Source organism: Ceratotherium simum, chromosome 15, assembly GCF_057802395.1.
Source record: "Ceratotherium simum simum isolate JZ-2026a chromosome 15, ASM5780239v1, whole genome shotgun sequence".
In the NCBI taxonomy this organism is placed as follows: domain Eukaryota; kingdom Metazoa; phylum Chordata; class Mammalia; order Perissodactyla; family Rhinocerotidae; genus Ceratotherium; species Ceratotherium simum.
The window spans coordinates 23,100,160-23,124,312 of NC_141914.1; the positions used below are offsets into that span (position 1 = coordinate 23,100,160).

General features: G+C 43.3%; 1 protein-coding gene across 1 annotated transcript in view; it reads left to right on the plus strand.

The window, feature by feature from the left end:
• The first annotated feature begins 319 nt into the window (after positions 1-319).
• CD86 (CD86 molecule) overlaps positions 320-24,153 on the plus strand; it is a 42,838-nt gene continuing 19,004 nt past the window's right edge. The window contains exons 1-2 of the mRNA XM_087439686.1: positions 320-482; positions 14,053-14,102. Of these exons, the coding sequence (XP_087295812.1) occupies positions 466-482; positions 14,053-14,102 (67 nt within the window). The 5' untranslated portion in view covers positions 320-465. The remainder of the gene's footprint in view (positions 483-14,052; positions 14,103-24,153) is intronic.

The window sequence follows — 24,153 nt, forward strand, 5'->3', positions numbered from 1 at the left end:
GGCACGTGGCTGCCCAGTAAAACATTCATTGAACTGAGCTGAATCTTTACCTATGTGCCTCAAAGTCTCCACTCCCAGATCTCTGTCAATCTGTCAGTGAAGGTGTCTGTCATGTTTGTGGCTGGGGCTGTCTTTGGGGGGTTTCCTCAGGGCTTTACACTCACTCACTCTCCAAGAGTGATGCGTAGTCATTCTCATCAGTGGAAATGCCCACCTGACAGCAGAAGTTATCTGGAACCAGCAAGAACACTGCCCCTGTCTGCGGTGTTGTTTCTCTCTAGTTAGTTCCCCTTTCTGCATTTGAATTCTAGCCTCAGCCCTGACATTATTTCTTTCTCTACAAGGAGTGTTAGGAGGTATGGGGAGCCCACAAAGGCTCCTCTTTGTTTGTCCTTAATACCTTGCTTCTGTGTTTCTCGGGAATGCCACTGGGCTCATGCATCTGGTCTCTGGGAGCTGCGGTGGATGGGCATTTGTGACAGGTAGGTTCTTATGAAGCTCGTATGCCTGGGAGGCATGGTGTGGGACAAAGCTGCATCTGGGGCAGATGTTCAGAGGTGGGGTTGATGGCCGGCAAGGGAGTGGGTAAGAGGGAGTGTGGAGTACATGCTTAAAACCTTTGATCGTCAGGCTTGATTCTCAGACTGGTTATGTTGGAGGTGGGGTGTTGCAAAATCCTGTCTCTGCCAGCCAGATCCCTTTGTCTGCTTTGGTGAGCTAGGAGACAGGACAGGCAGGAAACAGAAGGCACCACTTACCAAACAACTAGCAGCTGCTCTTGGCCTTGGAGTGCTGGGGGCTCCAAGTAGCTTTGCTCCGAGAGAAGCTATCCAAGGATGCTGGCCCAGCCTGAGCCCCTTCTGCCAGTGAGAAGTCCAGAGGATGGGGGCAAAACCCAGAGCCTCTACAGTGGCCTCTGCTTTCTTGTTTGGCCTTTCCTTTCTCTTGTCCAGAAACCTTTCCCCATTTCTTCTCCCCACCTAAGTGCCCCATCCCAATATTGGCCCCACTTGGCACCAGAGACCAATAGCTCATTTGGAAAGAAAATAGTCTTAGGTCAAAAAAGAGCCCAGGCGGTGGTTTATCGTGTTCTGTATACCATGAACATATTTGCATTTGCAAATAGGCTTAAAATAGTGCCTCCACTAATAGTTAAGGGTCTGGAGAGACAGGTGAAATAATTTTTGGCCAAGGGACCTTCCCACTTCACTCAAAGTGTAATAACTAAGGAGATGACCTGTTTCTGTGACATGCAACCTCAATCTTGGAACTAAGGCTCTGGACTAAAATCAGTCCATTTACTTATGTGCATAAGTCCACAGTTCTATATTATGTCTTCTGCTTGCTGCTGCAAATAATGCTATTTACATGAGCTATCCTGTGTAGAATGAAGCTGTTATAAATCTCTGCTCATTCATGTGTTCTAAATATATTTACTGAGTGCTTACTATGTCCTAGGTACTGGGTTTTTAACAGGGAGCATAAAATACGTGGTCCCTGTACTCTTGGAGCTTCTAGCCTAGTTAATACTGGAAAATAGTTAATACTGTTTTCCAGTATTAACTAGTCACACTAAAAATGACTGTATGGCAACAGTGCTTTGAAGAGAAGGAAATGGTTCTTTGTGCTTATGCTCGCTGTTTAATAACTATGTCTTCAAGCTTGATATTTTGGTTATTCTAATATCCCTGGCTATCAGATGTTCCTTGCTGGTGGAGGTGAGGATTGGATTTTACAGAGTTAGGCTAGGGTAGGAGAAGAAAGAAAATGAAAGGCAAAAAGATGAGCCAAGCCATATTCTTTAGGAGAAGATGAAGGTTAAAATGTCATGTTTCAAAAATCAGATAGAGGGGCCGCCCGGTGGCATAGCGGTTAGGTTTGTGCGTTCTGCCTTGGCGGCCTGGGGTTTGCCGGTTCAGATCCTGGGCACAGACCTACTCACTGCTCATCAAGCCATGCAGAGGCGGTGTCCCATATAGAAGAGCTACAACTCTACAACTATGATACATAACTATGTACTGGGGCTTTGGGGAGAAAAGAGAAGAAAGAGGAAGACTGGCAGCAGATGTTAGCACAGGGCCAATCTTCCTCAAAAAAATAAAAATTAAAAAAAAATGGGATAGAAGTGGGAGTTGAGTTTAAGGGTCTCTGGTCTAGCATGTTGAGGCTGTGAAGAGAGACAACTAGAGCAAAACATGTCTCAAACAAGCAAGGAGGGTGGGCAGGTGGTTCCTGGGTAGTTATCCAGAGGCCAGGCAAGTGTTGACAATTCACCTTTCATGGTCAGGCAGATAAGAGCATTTGGGGGGCAGGAAGGAAGGAAAGGGTCATAGGCTGGACACACAACCCTTTATGGACACTTATCCTTGTCTCTCATCTGATACACAGACTTGTTTCTGAACTGTACATGGGAGTACACTCAGGCAGAGGTTTGGGAAGTAGACTCCATTTTGAATATGTGTAGAGGAAGATGTGTGTCTTCAGCACTTTCTATCTCCACGTCAAGATGGGAAAGTTCCCGGTCCTTGTTCTTCTCCTTCCTTTCCTGAGTATGATTCCATTCTGAGTTCCATTTCCTATTTAGATAAATTAACTTCAACTTAACTCTTAATGGCTAAAGACAAAAAACATTTCTCCCTTCCAGCTAGCATTTGCATTTTAACAGGGGCTTTCAAAAATGCCTTACCCCAAGGAATGAGTAATTTGGGAATCCCAATAGGGCTGGTATGCGGAATGGGGAGAGGGGGACGTCCCTCAAATTGTGCCCTTGAAACATTGGCTTTCTCTTTGACCATGACTCTAGTTTTGAGAACAGGAAGGGGCTCCCTTAGGGGGTCAGGATTGGCATGGCTGCCTTTTAGTGAGTTCTGTGGGTCTTATTCATGGCAGGCAGAGACCTTGAGCGGTGTGCACAGGCTGAGAGAGAGATACCTGTAAAACCTTGCATGATGCTTACACATGGGCACTTTTTGGCAAAAAGGAAAAAATGGTTCCCAAAACCATTGATAATTTGAAAAAGTGGTGCTCCTTGACTCAGAAAGGTCTGATTCTACATGTGACTAGGAGAACTGGGCATCTGTCTTTTACACAAGCTTGCTGTGTGAGATCGGAAAAGCTCAACGCTATTGCCATGCTACACTCCTTCTTTGGGCGAGTGAGGAGAATGGGCTCTTAATTTTAATACTTTAGTTACCTACAATATCGGGGAGTGAATAAAAGCATCCTTCTGCTCCTTATGAATCTGTATAGACATTGCTTCTTTGTACCTATGCATCTCTGACGCTGCTCCCTTCCTACCTGTGTGGATACACCATGCTCACAAATGGGTGAGGGAAAGGACAACTAATGAAAGGAAGGCAGTGTCAAGTAAGAAAACTCTCCACAAATGCGGTCCAGGGCGATTTGCTCCAAGAAGAGATTGGAAAAACGAAGTCAGATATATGATCCAGCCTGAGCTAGGAAGGAGATGTGGCTGACGGGGGAGCTCAAGGAAGGCAGAGCTCAGGACGGGTGACACGGATCCATAGCCAGTCATCTCCTGTGTCCACCAGACACCAGGAAGGGTTCATGTTTTCATCAAGGCATCATTCATGCTCATCTCTCTCTTGTCATGCCCACTGTCCCCATGCTGGTTCAGCCTCTTCATCTCAGGTCTATGAGTCTTTAATATTGGCTTTCTTGATCACTCTGATACCAGCCCTCACCTCCTTCTTCAGGCCATTGACAGGCTTATTTTCTTTAAACCTTCATTATATAATTTTTCTGCTCAAAACTATTAATCTTAAACTCCCAATTTTCTATCAAATCAAAAATAAACTCCTTCTGTGGTTTTCCAGTCCCCGTTAAACTATCCAATTCTACTTACAGGAACTAATTTCCCATTATTTGTCGGAAGTCAACCTCTCTTCTAGTCCACTTAGCTTTTCTTATTCTCCTATAAAAAGGTCATGGTCATTCCCCTTCCATGTGTGCTCACAAACTATTACATTTGATTATGGTTCAGAAAGTTGCCAAAGAATGTTATACCAATAAGAAGCCCTGAACACATGGTTATGCCCCTGTTCTTGTACTTGTGGGTGCACAAATGTGGGTATCAAGAATATGGCTGAAATATTTATCCAGTTAAACTCAATCAAACATTTAAAAGTGGTTCATTGGGAGGCAGTAGTTCTTTAAGACACATTAACTGGATGCCTAGGGTGCAGGGTTGTACCTCTTTAGGAATCTATTTGAAGGACTGTCATGGTAGGAATTGTTGGAAGCTTGCAAAGCCTTCGAGGACAGGGGCAGATGGCCACCACGTTGAGTTCTAGAACATCAACAATTGCTAATGTGAAAGGAAGACAGCAGTTCTCTGAGAAAGATTCTGTTAAGCAATGCAGTGGCCTAGGCTGACAACCCTCAGGCCTGGGAGCGTCAGAAGGAGTGGGCTTATTTGGAGCCGATACTGGGTGAAAGCTTCATGTGCTCTAACAGAAATAGACTCTCTCCTACAACCACTAACATGCCTAGCTCACTTTGTTCCTGTCACCAGGGTACAGTTCTGAAACCAAGTTTGACCTGATTTTAAGGCTCAGTTCAAGTATCACCACCTTCACCCCACCCTTCTGGGCTACAGGATTGTTTGCTGTTCTCCATCTCTTCTGAAGCCCTGGACCACTTGTAGTCAGCTCAGCAGACCCTGCACCTTCAGGGGGATCCTCTAAATGTGCCATACCCTACATTATGCTAAAAATGAGAGGAATGGACTCTGGGTGGGGGCCAGGGAAAGGTGATGTGTGCAGATCTTCTTTTTTATTTTTCCTCCTTCCTGGGAATGTAATGAGAATCTTAAAGGTAAACTTAAAAGTTATGGAGTTCAACCACCCACCCAATTGAAGAATGCCTCCTAAAATGTCTCCTCTGCATTATCACCCCACTTTTACTTGAGCAATTCTGGTGATGAGGAGCTCATTACCTCACAAGAAAGTCTAGGCCTTGGTTGTAGCACTCTTTTCAAACTTCTTCATTATCTGAAGCCGAAACCTGGCTCTCTTTAGCTTCCAATTATTGGAACTGTTTGCCCTTCAGCAGTGCATGTGTCATCCCGTGGGAGGGCCTTGAAATATTTGCAGATGGCCATCATGTACTTGCAGGCTTCTCTTCTCCAAGTTCATTACCCCCAGTCCTTCTAACTGTTCCTCATTTGACATACTTTCACTACTCCCTAGTGAATTATGCTGCTCATTCTCTTGATAAACTCTAATTTGTCAGTGTCATTCAAGTATAACCGACCTCACTGAACGTGATACCACAAGTGATGTGGTCTGATTAGCACAGAGTATAGGAACCAAAGTCTACACTAAGATTGAATTAGTTTGTAGACAGCCATGCCACACTAAATGTGATTGTTACATTTACTATGGATAAGCTATTTCTCTATTGTCTACTTATTCCACTTCTCAGTTGTTATTTTAAAACTTAAGTACAGATCTTTACACTTATCCTCATGAGAATCATCAAGCTGCTATCAGATCTCTTTTCAGGCTTTATGACTATTAACTCAGCTGACCAGCTTAATCGCTATCTGGCTCTTTTGTGTGTCATCTGCACATTTGAAAGCAGAAGTATGATTTCTGTGCTTTCATTCATAGTTTTACTAAACATGTGAAAGTGAAAAAGCAAAAGAGACCTGTAGCATCCAATGTGGTATTAGTCCATTAAATAAGAATGATTCCTGGCACACAGTTGTGGAATGAATGAATCAATGAATCAATCAATCAGTACTTTGTCCTCATCCTCCATGTTTAATCCATCACCATATCCTGTCGATTATAATCCTAAATATTGCTTAAACCTATTCACTTCTTTCTATTTCTGCCACTACCACCCTAGACCAAATGGCCATCTTCTTTCACTTAAACATCTGCAGTAGCCAACTGATAGGTCTTCTGGCATCTGTTCTGTCTTCCCTACTATCCATTTGCTACACAGTAGCCAGTCATCTTTTCAAAATGCAAACCTGATTATGTCACTCCTCTGCTTTAATTTCTTCAGTGGTTCACATGCTTTCAGAATAAAGACCAAAATCCTTAACTGACCCATAAAATAAGCCTGGTCTGGCCCCTGCTGACCTCTCCAGCCATGTCTTCTACCTCTGTGTTCATTTTAGCCACATCGATCTTCTCTCATGTGCCCTCCTGCCTCAGTGCCTTTGCACCTGCTGTTTCCTTTGCCTAGAATCTTTCCAAGCCACCCCCAACCCTTCACTACTTAGCACCTATTCAGTCTGTTCTGTTTACCTATTATGCATAACAAATTGCTTCCAAACTTAGCAGTTTAACAATGAATATTTTACTCTCTCTCACAATGTTGTGGGTCAGAAATCTGGGCAGGCTTCTGAGTGATTTTTCTGTTCCTCATGGTGTCAATTGAGGTCACTTGCTGATATTAAGCTCATGCATGTGCTAGTCTAGAGCTGCGCTGTCCAAGTCAGTAGCCACCAGCCACACGTGGCTACTGATCAGTTCAAATGTAGCTTGTCTTAGTAAGATGTGCTTGTAAGTATAAAATACCCACACAATTTTGAAGATTTAGTACAGAAAAAAGAATGTAAAATATCTATTAATAATTTTTATATTTATTACATGTTGAAATTACAATAGTTTAGATATATTGTATTAAATAAAATACATTATTAAAATTAATTTCACCCATTTTTTTTTTATTTTTTAAACGTGGCTACTAGAAATTTTCAAGTTACATTTGTGGCTTGCATTATATTTCTACTGGACTGTGCTGATCGAGAGCAAGGGTTGGTATTTTTTTCCATAAAAGGCCAGATAGAAAATATTTTCTCCTTTGCAAGCCATATGGTCTTTGTCACAGCTATTCAACTCTACCATTGTAGTGCAAAAGCAGCCCTAGACAATAATTAAATAAATGGGGATGGCTGTGTGCCAACAAAACTTTATTTGTAAAAATAGGTGGTGGCCAGATTTGGTTTGCAGGCTGCAGTTTGCTGATCGCTGATCTAGAGGCCCCAAGATTTTATTTACATGTCTGGTGGCTTGGCAGAGAGAGCTGGAGGGCTGGGCTCAGTTGGAACTATTGATCCAAACACCTGCACGTGGCCTCTCCAGCATGGTGGTCTCAGGGTGGTGAGACATCTGACATGGTAGCTCAGAGCCCCAGAAAGAGTATTCTAAGAAAGACAGAAGCTCCAAGGCTTCTTATGATCTAACCTCAGAAGTCCCAACATCCCTTCTACTGCATTCTGTTGGTCAAACAAGTCTCTAAGGCCAGCCCAGATTCAAGGAGATAAGATTAGGTTCCACCTCTTCATGGGAAGAGTAGCAAAGAATACGTGTCCATCTTTAATCTGCCACATCGTTCTTCAAATCTCAATTTAGACTGGTCTTGTTATACGATCTCAGAGTACCATGAACTTCTCCTTTGTAGCGCGTGTCATCATTATAATTTTACATTTATTTGTGTGGTTATTTGATCATTATCGTGCTCCTCTACTAAACTGTAATCAACCATGTGAAGAGGAGCTGTTTCTGGTTTTGCTCATCATTATATTCCCAGCATCTAGCACCATGCCTGGCTCAATAAATATTTGTTGAATGAATGAATGACATCAGGGCACAGCTTTTCAGCCAAGTAACTGTACTAATATTGATCCTACATTTCTCCATATTGTTCTCAAGCATATCGTGAGACACCCTGTCAGAAGCCTTGTTGAAATTCAGATACAGGGGTCGGCCCAGTAGTGTAGTGGTTAAGTTCCCGCTCTCTGCTTCAGAGGCCCGGTGTTTGCAGGTTCGGATCCCAGCCGTGGACTTGCGCACTGCTTATCAAGCCATGCTGTGGCAGGCATCCCACATATAAAGTAGAGGAAGATGGGCACAGATGTTAGCTCAGGGCTGGTCTTCCTCAGCAAAAAGAGGAGGATTGGCAACAGATGTTAGCTCAGGGCTAATCTTCCTCACCAAAAAAACCAAATTCAGATACATTCAATTTTCAGCAGTCTTCTCATTTTGCAGTTCAGAAACTTCATAAAAAAGGAAATAAGCCTATTCCTCTCAGTACCTCAAAGATAACAATAGCTTCAGGCTCTGGTGCTCTGAGAAGTAATTCCTGCAGCATGTCACACAGAGGCAAGCCACGGCCATGGGCAGGTTGCGTTCCTCCTGGACTTTACTCTCCTCTCACCCAGCTGACAGTGCCAGTCCAGCAAGCCTGGCTTGTCCAGTCACAGTATGAACTGGAAGAAGGCAAAAGGCCAGGCCCTGAGCACTGGGCTGAGGCCGGCCTAGTCCTCCCTCCACGGAGGTTGTGGTGTCCCCTGCTTTGTCTGGAGCAAAGACTCTTGCATGTGCCAGGAGCAGATAAGCATTGCCTTCTTCCACACTGGTCCTGAAGCTTGAATTGTAGTTATCTGTGGACACTCGAGCTTTCTTTTTAGTACTGGATGAGGGGCCAAAGCCTACACATTTTTATATTCCCCCACAACCTCTAAAACAGGCCTGACACTGAGTCCATTCAGTAAATGTTTGCCTGAGAGATGGTCTCAATGAACAGCCTTCCTTAGGCAACAGCAAACTTATCAGCATTTTGCCTGCTACCCTGACCCCCACTAGTATTCTAGACAAAGTTGTGAAATAGGAAACATTTTTTTTGTTGCTCGCCAGCTTCTGCCTTGGAATCTTTCTCTCACTTCCTGTGTCATCATATCTGTACTTCCTGTCCTACTCCATTTCTGTCCACCCCCCCCCACATCCCTTCATCCTGCCTTATGTCTGAACTAGATCCCACATGCTCCTTCAGACCTGAGAAGCAAAGGATACCTTCTTTATCCCCTCCTTTTTCTGCCCAAATATTCGTAGTATTTCCCCAGAGCTCTTCCAGGAGAGGCTTAGCTGAAACACAGTAAGGAGACTGATTACCTGTCCAGGGCTGAAGTAGAGAGGAGTATTCTCTGCCTGGCACATAATGGGTGCTCAAGCAATATTTGTGAATGAATGGAAGCTCAGGACAGGAACTCCCCTGATACAAAGGGACATTTCCGGCCCCTCCCACCCCTAGCCCAGCTTCTTTCCTTGAGTGTGGCATTCTGATTCCAGGAGCCACCATCACACCATCACACTCGGCCCCGGGGATGTGCTGCTCCCCCGTTACCCGGAGAATGGGTAGAATCGGCATCCTTTGCACTTGCTCCCAAAGCACGGCTGGAACTGGCTGGAACTTTTAAAGGAACCACACCAGTGTTAAAAGGAACACAGTGAGGCTGTGTGGGTTTAAATCTCATTTACTAGCCTGGTGCCCAGGGCAAGTTCCTTAACCTCTCTGAGACTCCCTTTCTTCCTGTGTAACATGGGGGCCAATAATCCCACCTTGTTGTGAGGAATAATAGTATAATTAGTCATCCAGCTGACCCTCAGGAACATTCAGTGATGGGCCAGGCATATAAAGTAAAGGAAAGGGATGTACGGTGGGTGCTCTTCTTTGGTTTCTGAAGTGAACCTCCAGCTACATGGAGGCTACCCGTTTTCGATTTTTGACCAGTTCACCCACCAACAGGCCTTATTTTGCTCACGGCTGACAGAAATCTCCTCTCAGAGAATCCCCCCTGTAAATTCTTAGGTTCTTTCCTCTCCCATTCCCCTTTTTGCTCTCTCCCTCCAAGAGCAAGAGCTTCTACTTCTCAGGCCCTCTGGAGAAAGCAGTGACTTGTGGATGCGGTTGAGAGTGCACTCCTGAGGAAGCTGTGACATTTCTGCTCTTCTTCAGAGCCAACGACATTGAAGAAACTGGCTTCCTAACCCAACCCCCCACCCTCACACACACACACCATGCCTGGAGTTGAGAGAAATTCTTCACATGGGCACTGATACTTTATAAAAGAGGATCATGTCAAACTCAAGTATTTTAACACATATTTTATTAGGGTGTCTGACAAGCTGTGTCCCAAGTGTTGTCCAGGACAGTATACAGTCTCCAAATAAATGTTAGTGAAGTTGTTCGAGAAGGACTGTCACCGCTGGGCCATGGTTTTGAGGAGGGACCTGATCGCTGTCCCCACATCCTTGAAGGGCTTTGGCAGAAGTGTGTTATGCTTACTCTGGGTAGTTCTGGAGAACAACACCAGTATCAATGAGAGGAAGTTAAGGAGAGGCAGCTTCTCACTCAGAGGAAGAGAGAGTTTCCATAGAGAAGTCAAAAATGGTGTTGACTTCCTTGTCATACCCAGTGCTCCTTCCTACTGCGTGAATTACAGGGACCATTTGTCCAAGATTTCCCAGGGCCATACTGATTTCATGTAATGTTTGAATTAAAGGTGATTTGTTAAGTTTATAACAAAATATAATTTGATTTTGTGTCCCTGTTCGACACATCACTCCAGGAAAAAAAAAGATCTTTGGTTAGGTCAAGCATACTGATTTTTGGTTTGCAAACAATGGGAGGTTCCTATATTAGGTGGAATTCAGACTCAAAATGTTCCAGTCCTCAGATTCAATGATAAATAGGATGCTAGTGGTGATTTAGTAGGAGCAAGTGCACAGGAATCAAATAGAGAACTCTCTTCCCAGGCTCTACCATTGAGTGGTGTCAGCTTTGGCCCAACAGATAACGTTCAAGCTCTGAAACCTATTGAAATCACTGAGGGGGGGGAGAGAGCAATCAAGAGCAAGAATGAGGTTCATATATTGAACACCTACTCTGTGCGTCAGCAACTGAATACATTTGCAATTCATGTCACAAAGCACTAATTTTCTAATTAGTTACTAATTAGCACTGATTTTTAAAATATAAAAGAGGTCCCACAAATCAATATGAAAAATAAGAAAAAGGCCAAAGACCCAAATTAAAAGTAGGCAGAAGAAATGTACAGACAGTACATGGAACAGGAAATATTATCTCTTATACATTTGAAAAGATGCTTTTACTCATAATAAGAGAAATTTATTTTAAAATTACAGTGAGAATCACCTCACACCCATTAGCATGGATTCTATAGAAAAAAAAAAAAACAGAAAATGACAGGTGTTGAGAAGAATGTGGAGAAATTGGAACTCATGCACTTTTAATGGGAATGTAAAATAGTGCAGCTGCTGTGGAAACAGTACGGCAGTTCCTCAAAAAATTAAAAATAGAATTACCATATGATTCAATAATTCCACTTCTAAATATATACCCCAAAGAAATGAAAGTAGGGTCTTGAAGAGATATTTGTACATTCATGTTCATAGCTTTTTTCACAATAGCCAAAAGGTGGAAACAATTCAAGTGTTTATAAACAGATAAATGGATAAACACGATGTGGCATATCCATACAGTGGACTATTATTCAGCCTTAAAAAGAAAGGAAATTCTGACACAAGTGCTACAACACGGGTGAACCTTGAATATATTATGCTAAATGAAATAAGCCAATTACAGAAGGACAAAGACTGTGTGATTCCACTTATATGAGGTACCTAGAGTAGTCAAATTCATGGAGACAGAAGGTGGAATGGTGGTTTCCAGGGGGTAGGGGGAAAGAAGAATGGGGAATTATGTTTAATGGATATAGAGTTTCAGTTTTGCAAGATGAAAAGAATTCCGGAGATGGATGGTGGTGGTGGTTGCACAACAATGTGAATGTATTTAATACCACTGTACACTTAAAATATGAGTAAGATGGTAAATTTTATGTCATGTGTATTTTACCACAACAAAAAATAATTTTCAAAAATTACAATGAGATGACATTTTGACCTTCCCTATTGGTAAAGATCACAAGTTAGAAAACATAGTATGTTGGCAAAGCTACATGAAAATAAGCACGCTCATGTTTCATTAGTTGAAGCATAAACAGATAATCTTAGGGGAGAACAAATTTTCAATATCTGTGAAGATTAAAATTGCAATTACCCTTTGACACTTTGGTCAAGCTTTTCTACTTCTAGAAAGATAGCTCACTCTCACATATGTGATTTGGCATATGATCAAGGTTTTTCATTGCAGCAAAAAATTGGAAACAACCTAAATGTCCATTTATAGGGACTGGTAAAATAAATTATTGCCATCCAATAGAGTACAACAGAATAATGTGCAACTGTTAGAATGAGAATACTCAGTATGTGCTGATACAGAACAACCTCCAAGGTAGTGGCGGGTGAGCAGAACTGTGCATTGTATACCACCATTTGTCTTTAAAAAATAAAATGAAAAAAAGAATATGAGTCTATGCTTTCATTTTGTTTTGCCTAAAATAACTGCGAGTAAAGGCAAGAAACTGTTAACAGGTAACAGTGGTCACTCCAGTTATGTCTATGGGGGAAAGCTAGACAGCTAGGGGACAGGGTTGGGAGAGAAATTTGCTTTCCACTATTCATCATCTTTACCTTTTAAATTTAGAACCATGGGCAGGCATGATCTATTCAAAAAATTTTAATTGATAAAAGAGAGGTTATAGTCTAGAAGGGAAGAAATATAGCAGATACTTTTAGCCCAAAGCCTTGTGTTGGGTGCTATGGGAGCAGAGAGGAAGGGTGTCTAGCATAGCCCAAAGGGATCGGGGATGGCTTCTAGACAAACGACCCCCAAGGAAGAAATTTCTGCTATTTGTCTGGAATAGTTGTGCATATTCTCCTGAGCATTGGTTTGTGTTTATCTGATGGACAGATCTGTAAATTAATTCACGAGTTAGGTTTTCCTTTTCACTTTGGCTGTTAAAAAGCTACAAGCTGGGCTGGCCCCATGGCCTAGTGGTTAAGTTCGGCGTGCTCTGCTTTGGCGACCTGGGCCTGGTTCCTGGGCACTGACCTATACCACACATCAGTGGCCATGCTGTGGGGGTGGCCCACATACAAAATAGAGGAAGATTGGCATAGATGTTAGCTCAGGGCAAATCTTCCTCAAACAAAAGAGAAAAAAGGAGGAAGATTGGCAGCAGATGTTAGTTCAGGGCGAATATCCCTCGACAACAACAACAACAAAAAGCTACAAGCCAAACCTGTGACCCACACCACGCAGGGTGGGCGGATTTTCTATGGTAAGCATTTAGCATTGGCCTTGTACTTGGCTCCATTTTATATTTCTGCGTTTGGTTTGCTTTTCACCTGTTTCCAGTGTTAGTCATCTTTCCTTATTCTATGCTTCCCTGTAAGCCACTCTACAGCCATTTTGGTCTAAGTTGGGGTAAGTGGGTGAGTGAAGAAAGAGGGAGGGAGGGAGAGGGGGAAAGAGAGGACAGAGGTTATGAAGCAATGCCTGTCATTTTCCATGGCTCGGTCATGGAGTTTAAGTGAATACTCTGAGTGATTCTCAAAGTGGGGTCTTGAAACCAGCAGCATCATCCTCACCTGTGAGTTTGTAAGACATGGGTTTCACCCAGCTACTAAGTCACAGTCTCTGTGGACAAGGCCCAGGAAACTGCTTTAACGTGCTCTCCCAGATGCTTCTGGTGCATATTAAAGTTTGAGAACCACAGGGAAACCAAAGGAAAGTTGATTTCTAAACATAAATACTCTCCATTTGCCCGTTATACCCATTGCACTGGTCAAGATAAGTAATGCTAGCTACTGCCATAAACTATCCCCCAAATTTCATTAGCTTAACACAATAAAAGTTTACTTTTTGCTCATGTCACAGTCCAATATGGATCACTGTGGGGTGGAGAGAGCTGTTTTAGTAATTGGTTCAGAAAGCCAGCTTCCTTCCATAGTGAGACTTTGCCATCCTCTTGGCCCTTGGACTCTTCCTCTGGATCCTCTGAGTCCAAGGAGGCAGGGGAGGGAGGAAAGAGAGAGGAGGTTTTAGCGGCAGGTCTGGAAGTAACACCCGTCTTTCCTGCCCACAATTCCATTAGCTGGAACCCAATCACATGTCCCACCTAACTGCTGGGGAGGCTGGGGAATAGGGGGTACCTGTGGAAGAAGGAGGAAAAGGAACCAGCTCTCATGAACCCATAGCACTGCCTCTGCCACTCCCATGAACCTAAGTGAATCCCAAACTCCACTTGTCATGTTTTGGTTTTCGGTTTCATTTTCTAATCAAGTTTTATCTTTTCTTTTTTAACTCTAGCACTATGGGACTGAGTAACACTCTCTTTGTGATGGCCTTCCTGCTTTCTGGTAAGAACCTTTTGGCTTTGTAAAGTCCTAGAATCCTTCCACTGTCTCTCGATGAGTCTGACCACTGCAAGCGCCAGCCGGAGACATGGTGGGTGTTACTCACTTTCTATCCAGCTTTGCACAATACCATACGCAAAAAAGACTTTCCTGGAGAAGAAGGAAGCATCCTGATTGAGAGCAGGTATCTCTGCTGATGGCAGGCCCAGCCTGGGATGGAGCCCTGCCCCTCTGTGCATCCTCCTCCTCTGCCATCTTGCACCCACGGTACTGGCTGCACAAAGTAGGGTAGGGGGGCCTGTCCAGCGGCACCTGGGGAGCCAGGGGAAAGTTCCTGCTCTGACACCCTGAGGCTTAACTCTTTTGCTCCACACATACTCCCTTCTGATCTTCTCTGTCCCCATTTCTGGCATTCTCAGGCTTTTAGGAAACAGCTCATGGGCTTCTAAAAGTTTCCTTCCATTAAGGAGAATCAGGTTCCACGTTCCCTACCTTCTCCCCTCGCCCCACCCCCCCGCCACTGCCTTCCTCATCAGCCCACACCCATAGATCACAGTTGCCACCGCTTACCAGGAGGATCAAGAAACCCAGCCCTGCTACTACCTACTTCAGTGACGTTCCGCTAGTTGCATCAGCCGATTTACCATGAAGCTAATGAAACTGAGCTTCAGAGTTTCTCACTTGCACAAGATCTTTCAAAAGCTCCCCCAAGACTCCATGAAGAGCCCTAGCAGTGTGGGCACAGGTCTTACACTTTGGTAAAATTTCAGTAAGCAAGATATTTTAACCACAATAAATTAAGACCACTGTCTCTTTCCACTGAGACTTTTCTATCTTCACATTCTCCTCCAGTTGGGTGGCATTGTAGGCAAAATGTGGGCATTTTGCATTTGAATTCTGTATTTTTTTTTTTCCTGAAAGAGCCCCTCCCCCTACCCCAAAGACATTTTTGCAGTGTCAGGCCTCACAAAACTCGGATCTTCCCTGTTTGCTGCTCATCTCTGAGTTTCAGTTTCTTCATCTGTAAACGGGCTGGCCGAGGTTCCTGCCGCACATCCTGTGACTGAGTGTCTTTAGTTTCACCTGTCCCACCCCTTCCTGCTGCTCATTTTCCCTTCCCTCAGCGCTGAGAGGGAAGCCATCCCACACATGGTTTGGGGCAGAGAGGGAGGGGGAGCTGAGTCTGCAGTTTGACTGCAGTAGCACGCAGGCTGCCCCCGACTAGCCAGGCTGGCCAAGGGCTCACCTCCACCAGATGACCACAGACCAGGCGCTTGGCGACTGTCCTTGTGCCTGCTGTGGGTCAGGGTTCTAGGGAGAGATGATCCCTCAGATTGATACCAGCCAGGACAGGCCTTTTGTGATTTCTGTTTTCTGCTTAGCACCAAGGAGCTTGTTGAGTCCATGACTGTGAGGTCTGTAGAGGTGCTAACTGATCACCTCATTGACTTAGGTCACAACAGCAGCTTCTACCTCCTAGGGCCTGTGACCTGCTACGTTAGCTCTTGGGGAGGCGGAAGGTTTGTGTGAGCAAGAGCAAGGGAGAAATGGGGTAAGACAAGGCTCTAGAGAACATTATCCAGCCGGAACCCCTTCCCATCCCACTTCTTATTTTATTTATTTGGCAAATACATAGATGTAGCGCTTACCTTGTGCCAGGCACTGTTATAAGCATTTTATAAATATCAGCTCATTTAAATGTCACAATAGCTCTCTGCTTTAGGTCTTGTTATGGTTCCCCCGTTTACAGATGTGGAAACGAAAGACCAGAGAGGTTAAGTAATTTGAAGAATCAACATAGCCAATAAGTGGCAGAGCTTGGATTCACATCCAGCAGTGTAGATTTAGCATCTATTCACTTAACCTTGACATTATGCTGCTTCTCCTAACTCTTGCTAGTGAACAATTCATAAATGGTAGGATTTGTTCCTCAGGGAACAAAACAACTTTGGTGTATAATGTGGCTTGTGCTTCAGCCAAGTACACAAGCTCTCTATCAGCTTCACCTTCCACCTCCCTGCAGCCAACACCTCAGCTGTCCCTAAAGCTTGGGCCCTGGCCCTTCTGATCACAGTGACCAGCCCAGCTCTTAACACTTGGGAGAGAGGGAAGAAAAATTGCCTGAAAACAAATTTTCAGAAAAACCTGAACTGAGATACCATTTTCCCCGAAACTTTCCGACTCTGCACCCTGAAAGTGAGAATAAAGCTGAGACACCCTATCAAAACTGAGTCCAGCTGTCACTTTTGCCCTTGCCATGCCTTTGAAACTGCTTGGACAATTCTTAGCTTCTGAGAGAAGAGTTATCAATATTGAAACCTTAAAGAGAAACCTTAACTCCCCCAAATGGTAACCGTTTAAGTTTTACGGTGGTGAGAGAACAAGTGATTAGATTTTTGGCAGTACAAATTTCAAGTGCGATAGGAAAATGGTGACACCTGATTAGAAGATAACATTGCCAATACTTCACACACGATTAAAAACAACAAGAACAACAACAAAACAGATTCCATTCTGTTTTAAAGATGGAAAAGAATCAATCTGAATTTCTATCTGTCTTTTTTCTCAGGACACATCTCTGCTTACTGGGCTGGTGAGCAGTGACCTGGCCATGGGCAGGCATCCAAAAAGAGAAAGGAGATGAGTTGGCCCAGATAATCCACAGCAAAAATGCAGGGCTGAATAATTTATTTGATGGCAAAGATAGAACAGTACAGGGAAATAATTCTGTTTTGCCTTTTCTCCCCATGTCTTCTGTGTCCTCCCCTGGATGTGGAAATTAGACATTATAGATGCTGCCTCTGCCCTTAAGGTGAAAATTGGATGAGAGTTTAAGATTGAAAAGGGCGAGGGGCAGCCGTGACCTTGCAGAATTAGATTACAATTTGTGCTTTGTATTTATAAAGCTAAAGGAATTTCTAAGTGCCACTTGCAGAGGCACTTCTAACTGTCAAGCTCTGTTTGTGGGTACCTCAGCACCTCTGCAACGCTTGAAAGCTGGAGCCAGAGTGGTATGTGGAAAATCAGTAGTTCACACATCACAAGGAAGTTTCTTTCTAGTTTGACTTTTGGTGGTTGCTCTCTTATTGTTTAGAGGTTCTCTGGGTCCTAGTGCTTCCCATTTCTCTTGAACAATACCTCTGGTTCAATTAATATACCTGGAGTGTAGTTGGGCATCTTTCTCCACTTCAAGGTTTACATAAAATTGGCTCAAACCCGCATTCCACATCCTATGGAAAGGTCCATTGTTTCCCCCCAGATTTTTGCAGGTTCCCGTGTGGATGGTTGCATGGGGATTATGTTTCTATGGTTACTTTGATTCCCATCTCCTGCTGCTGTTGAGAGCAGTCATGAAAATCACCACCTGGAGGTTATGATTCAGACCTAATTCCCCAGTTCCCAAAGAATTGTCATGGAGCCCAATAGTTCTCCCATTGGAGCCACTCTTTTGTGTTAAGCTACTGTTTCAGAGTCTTTTGAAATACATGTATGCGACCCAGTAGGGAATATCTTTCCCCCAAAGTAGTTGATCATTTTAGTACAGTGTTTAGTAGGTTTCAGAGAGAATGGGGTGTCAGACAAGTTAATTTAGTGAAAGACAGTCACTAAATAGGATAAGTGTAGGATTGTTTGGGAGAAAGAGTGAAATTGGTAGGGAATAGACAGGCTCCAATGGCAGACAGATTCCTCTGGGAAGAAGCAAGGGTTTGAGAGACTGGCTTATTTTTCCTTTGTGAGAGGAGATCTTAATACCATTTTCAGAGTATGCAACTGGGGATTTTGGCCCCCTCAGTACAGTTGAGATTTATGTAAACAGAAACACTTGTAGCCCTTCCTTTATAGCCAAGATTTTTGCCTCTATTGCTGATCTGTTCCACAGAGCTGACCCTTCTTACATTGCCGGGCCACAGGGCCAGGTTCCAGGACCTCAAAATTACAAGAACACTTTTAACGCCCTCTGAGAGTATTTACCCATTCTTGGTTTCATTTTCACTTTCTTTCATTCCTTCTTCCTACAGATGCCTCTATTGAAAAGTATTCAACTCCTTCTACTATTTAAAAATCACTTTTCTGGTCCTTACTACAAAGTAACAGACAAGAGAGTAAAAATAGTTATTTATAGTTGTGATCACAATATGTATGCAAATCTCTGAAAGAGTTTTATTAATATCATTTCATATATATTTTCTAAAATTTCTAAATGCTTTTCATTTTTATAATTTTTGAAATTGTATTAGTCCATTGAATCAAAATGTTATAATTTGCTTTATTTTTCTTTCTTGTGTCTTATTCATTTAGAAGTTATTGCTCCATTGTCTTCTCTGATTTACGGTTGCTAAGGAGCTTTCAAACTCATTGTCAGTGTTTTGTAGGTATTCTTTCTGCCTTTTTTAAAGAATGAAAAGAATCAATTTGATGATTCTTCTTTGTAAGTTTGAAAAAAAGTTTTATGCTTTATGTTTAGCAGCTTCACCACAATATTTCTGGGTGTGGATTTATTTTTATTTATCTTGCTTTGTACTTAGAATGCATTTTTGATCTGAGGACTCCTGGCTTTCTCAATTTTGTATATTCACAACCCTTATCCTTCAAAGATTGTTATTTTATCTACCATTTACTCCAGTCTCTTCTTCTAGAAACTACTAGAGCTTCTCAGACTAACTCTTCATGACTCTTAATCTCTTCTAGATTCTTATTCTTTCTTTCTCTGTGAGGCACACCAGTGAAGGGTCGGGTGGATCAGTGCAGACATGGGGGTATTCTCACTGTTGCGGGGACCCTGAACAAAAGTCTCCAACAGTTTTATGGACCCTGGGGTAGGAGTAAAGGAGAAGGATGAAGGGGAAGGGGTAGGAGTAGAGGAGAAGGATGAAGGGGAAGGACTAGGAGTAGCAATACTGAGTCAGCATGGGGAAAAGTGTCTTCAAGGTTCTCCCTCCTCCCCAGCGTAAGGAGTCTTCAGCAGAGGCACCGAAGAAAACCTCTTCCCAAGACCTCAAATAAAGAAACATACGAATGAAGGCACCTATGCTACTAATGTAACTGTGTGAAAGAGCATGACCTGCCAGGCGGACTTGAGTCCTTGACTGCAACTCCCCTCAAAGACTGCCATGTACGGGCTGTGCACTAAGTCTGGTGTGGGGAGGGCAGCTTTTCCCCACTAGGCCTGCCAGGTAAAGCCTTTGTAATTGCCTAGGGTCAGGCCTGAAAAATCACACATAAGTTTTTAAGCAGGAGCCAGATTCCTCAGGAGAGATAGACAATAACCAAACATACCATATCATGCCAGATCATGATAAGTACTACAATAAAAAATAAGTCAGCATAAGGAATAGAGAGTGATAAGGATGCTATCTTCAATAGGATAGTCAGAGAAATCTCCCTGGGAGGTAGCATTTGATGAGAGACCTATAGGAAGTAAAGAAATAACAGTGAGACTGTCTGGAGGAAGAGCCTTCCAGGCAGAGGGATCAATATGAGAAAAGGCCTTGAGACAGAGTGTGCCTGGCCTTTTGGAGGAATGGCAAGGAAGCCAATTTGGCTGGGGCAGAGTAAATGAGGGAAAGAGGTCTGAAAAGTACCAGGGATCTGATTACATGAGACCTTGTAGGCCTTGGAAAGGATTTTGGATATAGTTCTCATGTGAAAGGGAAGGATTTGGATATAATTTTCAGTGTGGTGGGAAGTCATCAGAGACTTTTGAACAGGAGAATTATGTCATCTGAGATATATTTTTAAGGATCTTTGGGCTTGAGGAACTAGACTTGAGGGCAAGGATGGAAGTAAGAGATCAGTTAGGAGACGATTGCACTTAGCCAATCAAGAGGCAATGGAGCTTGGCCTGGGGTAGTGTCTGCAGATATAGTGAGACATGTTCCAATTCATGACATATCCCAGTGAGTGGAAGGATTGATGGAGTGGTAGTAGGAGAAGGAATGAAATGAAAAGACAAGGGGTGGTAGTCACAAGGTGTGATGCTTGATATTGAGAGTTTTCAGGTGCAATGGTGACAGGCTGGTCTGGGATCTGGTCCAGGGAGGAGATGGCTGGGGTAGAGCGGATGACAAGATCACTGGAGAGGAGGAGGACATGAAAGTGAGAAGCTGGACACCGTGTGCATGAGGCTGAAATCACCTAGACAGGGGCAGTGATGGAGAAGACGGCAGCAGCAAGCCAGGTACTCAGATCTTCAGCGAATAAGGGGGCGCCTAGGAGGAAGATGGATAACAGCACAGTGAGGGGTCGGGGGTGGTGTAGTCTGATGGCTTGTTCTTCAAAGAAGCTGGATTTTTTAACATATAATGGTGTGTTTTACATTTTACATTTACATTTTACATTATAGGATGTTTCATATATTTTAATAGATCATATTTCATACAACGTATAGTATATGTTATATATTTTATAAAAAATATATATAATATATAAATATTCATAACTATATATACACATAATAGAATACATGGTAAGCATGAAATCAAAGCAATGTTAGTCTTAACAGAAATATCATCTAGGCCATGAAAACTGGAGAACCATCCCTGCCGTATAACAGAATCTCTCTTTAGTAACCGTTAAAGAAAAAAATATTCAATGACACTTGTTAAAGTACAGTAAGGAAGACTTTATTCAAGGGGCGGGATGCTATTAAGATAGGAAAAGGGATTACAGTGAGAGAGAGAGGTTGGGCTTAACTCCAAATAGGGCACAGGCAAGTGTGAATTTATAGTCAGGGAGCGGGGTGGGAGGTCAGTGGATGGAAAATTACTAAGAGGAAACATTAGGAGTAAGAGGGATTCTGGCTAAACTGACCTAACAAGATTCTTAAGACAGGCAAGGGTGATCAGACATCACCTGGGGGATGGTGGAGGATGAGGAACCCAGTCAGATATTTGAGGGTGATCAGGTGGCGAGAGTGGGGGATTCTGGTTAAACTAACTTAGCCGGGTTCTTGCTGAAACTGGATTTTACAAGGAAGTGCACAGATGGGCCTAGGAGAGGGTCAGGAGCCTGCCTAATTTTGATCAAGCAAAGAACCTTTGTCATAACCTAAAAGATAACGTCCCAAAGATATCTGGATAATACAAAGTTCTTTTTCTCTGATTGCCCCTTTTCATTGCTCCATACTGTCTCCTTACCCTTCTCTTACCATATTAGAATTCAGCTCTGGCTGTAGTAGTTCTAGATCTCCTCAGCCACACCCATGCCGACCCTCTCTTGGGTGTTTTCCACACATGATTCAAATGACTACTGACAGCAGCAAGTGGGGGAACCCTCACTGAGATAGAGGACAGGAAGTTTTGAAGGGGAGGAAGAGAGTATCTGTTGTTATCTAAATAGCGGTATCCAGCAGGCAGTTGCATACGGATATCTAAAATTGTAGTGAAAGTTATTGGCTGGAGATAAGCATCTGTGAATTATTAGCTTATACTTGGCAGTTGAATCCATGAGGATAGAGGAGAAAAACCAGAGAGAGTGTGGAAAATGAGAAGAGGGTCAAGAGCAGGCACTCAAGGTAATCACCGTTTAAGGAGCGATCAGAGAAAACTGACCAGGAGGTCAGAGGTATGGAAAGAATAGAGCTTCAAGCAGGAGATATGGCCAAGTGTGTGACATTCAACAGAGTGGTCAAATAAGATGAGATCTGAAAAGAGCTCTGCGTTTGGCAATGGTGGGAAGCCACTGACAACGTTTGCCCAAGAAAGTTTTGGCAGAGAGGTGGGGGACGGAGGCTAGGGGTGGAGGCAGCAATTCCTGCTTACTCTTTCAGGGAGTTTGACTATAAGAGAAAGAAAAACTAAAAGCAGTAGGAGAGGGTACTCCTGGAGTAACTGCTGTGAGGAAGGGAGAGGGTGGCAAGCAGAGCCAGCAGCCTGGAGACCAAGTTAAATGGCACAGGAGATACTGATTTGTAATGTCACCAGTCTGAAGAACTGAATAATTTCCTCCAGGAGTGCTCAAACATTCAGTTGTAAGATGTAAATCAAAAGTAGAGTGTTCTGGGCCGGCTCCGTGGCTTAGCGGTTAAGTGCGTGCGCTCTGATGCTGGCGGCCCGGGTTCGGATCCCGGGCACGCCCCAAGGCACCACTTCTCCGTCCAACGCGAGGCCGAGTCCCACGTACAGCAACTAGAAGGATGTGAACCTATGACATACAACTGTCTACTGGGGCTTTGGGGGGAAAAAAATGAATAAATAAAATCTTTAAAAAAAAAAAAAAAAAGTAGAGTGTTCTTGGGATGAATTCTGCACAGAGGGGCAAGTTCATTGAAGTTGCTGGCAAGAGAATGATTGAAAAAATATACTGTCGCTGTGCTAGCCAATAAGATGACCGCTAGTCACTTGTGGCTATTTAAATTAAAATTAAGTAAGATTAAAAATTCCATTTCTCAGTCACACTAGCTAAATATCAAGTGCTCAATAGGGACTGGTGAGTACCGTATTAGTCAGCACATATATAGAACATTTCCATCATTGCAGAGTATTCTTTTGGAAAGTACTGCACTGTAGAGTCTAGAATGGATAGAGTTGAGGTCTTGATGAGATTGAAGAACAGATGTAGGTAAAGTAATGAGAAAATCTTTGGAGGAAGATATCTTGTGGACAGAGATAGGTACATTGAGGTTTAAGATTCTAGGGGCAGAGCTGTTCTTGGTGATAAAGTTCGAGGTTATGTCATGGGAGAGGGGCTGCTGAAATAGCCTGTGGATGAAGATCTTTGAAGTGGAAAAGAACAAAGAACTTTGAGGCAAGGTTGCTGGTGAGTTCATCCGTGCTGAAGTCTCCCAAATTGATAGCAATAATTGGTTGGAAAGAAAGACCTTGCATCTAATGCCAAAATCTTCAATGAGCAAAGAAATAGTGACACATGATTAGTAGCTAACAGCAATGAGAGAGGGAGACACCTCAAGAGGGAAGAGGTATGGCTCAAGGTCCCCAAGAAGTGTGATAAAACAAGCAGTGGCTGGGGACAAGTGGCATCCTTTGGGTAGGGCCAGATCTCAATGAAAGCACAATCTTGGGGGGAACATTTGATTAAAAGGTTGAAGACTTAGAAGAGTTTGTCACAATGGAATGAGGTTTCCAGAGGGCCTAGTAAAGCTTTGGAGGAAGTTTAGTAAAAGAAGGACAATTCATGAGTACAGATAAGCATAGTAACAGGAGGAAGAGATGATCTTTGAATACAGTCATGCTTCGCTTAACGATGGAGATATGTTCTGAGAACTGCACCGTTAGGTGATTTCGTTGTTGTGAGAACATCATAGAGCATACATATACAAACCTAGATGGTGTAGCCTACTACACACCTAGGCCATATGGTACTAACCTTACGGGACCACTGTCATATATGCAGTCCGTTGTTGACCAAAACGTTATACAGCACATGACTGCGTATGAGACATGCACTTGGGGTAGTTGCTGGGGAAGACCGAAGTCCCAGGTACAGTCAGAGACCTCACAAGGTTAGAAGACTATAGTTTTTGCATGACATTCAAACAGTTTATTGCTGAGGAAGTCCTCACATATTTTTTGAAACAAACTCCTCCAGCTTATTAGGGAGGTGTCTAGATGGATTCTTGAGTGCCTAGCTCCTGATATCATCATAGTAATCAGTTTTAACTATACCCGAACCATTTCTATTACCCAAGTACTGGGGAAGGGAGAGCATCTCAGTGCTTACGCACCAATGAAGTCCCAGTGAGTCTAGTAGCTGGGTGGCCTAAGGTCTGCAGTCGTAACAGGGGAGGCTGAAGCCACTTAGAGAAAACAGATCTTGAGCTGCATCTTCCCCATAGTGTCAGAGAGGGGATCAGTAGCTCTGAATGATGTCATGGAAGCCAGGAGTTGGTGAGGAACTATGGAGTATAAATTGTGAAATACTTTCAGTTCCACTTAGAATGGGCTTCAGAGTGATTTCCACCCCAGGGTGAGGAAAAAGGGTTTGGGGAGGGATGGATGGAAACAAATTTTTCCAGTCATTAGCTTCTCTCTTCCACTCTGGAGACAGAGGTAGAGATCCTCTCTTGCAGCTTCTCAAACTGGAGTTCCTGTTAAAA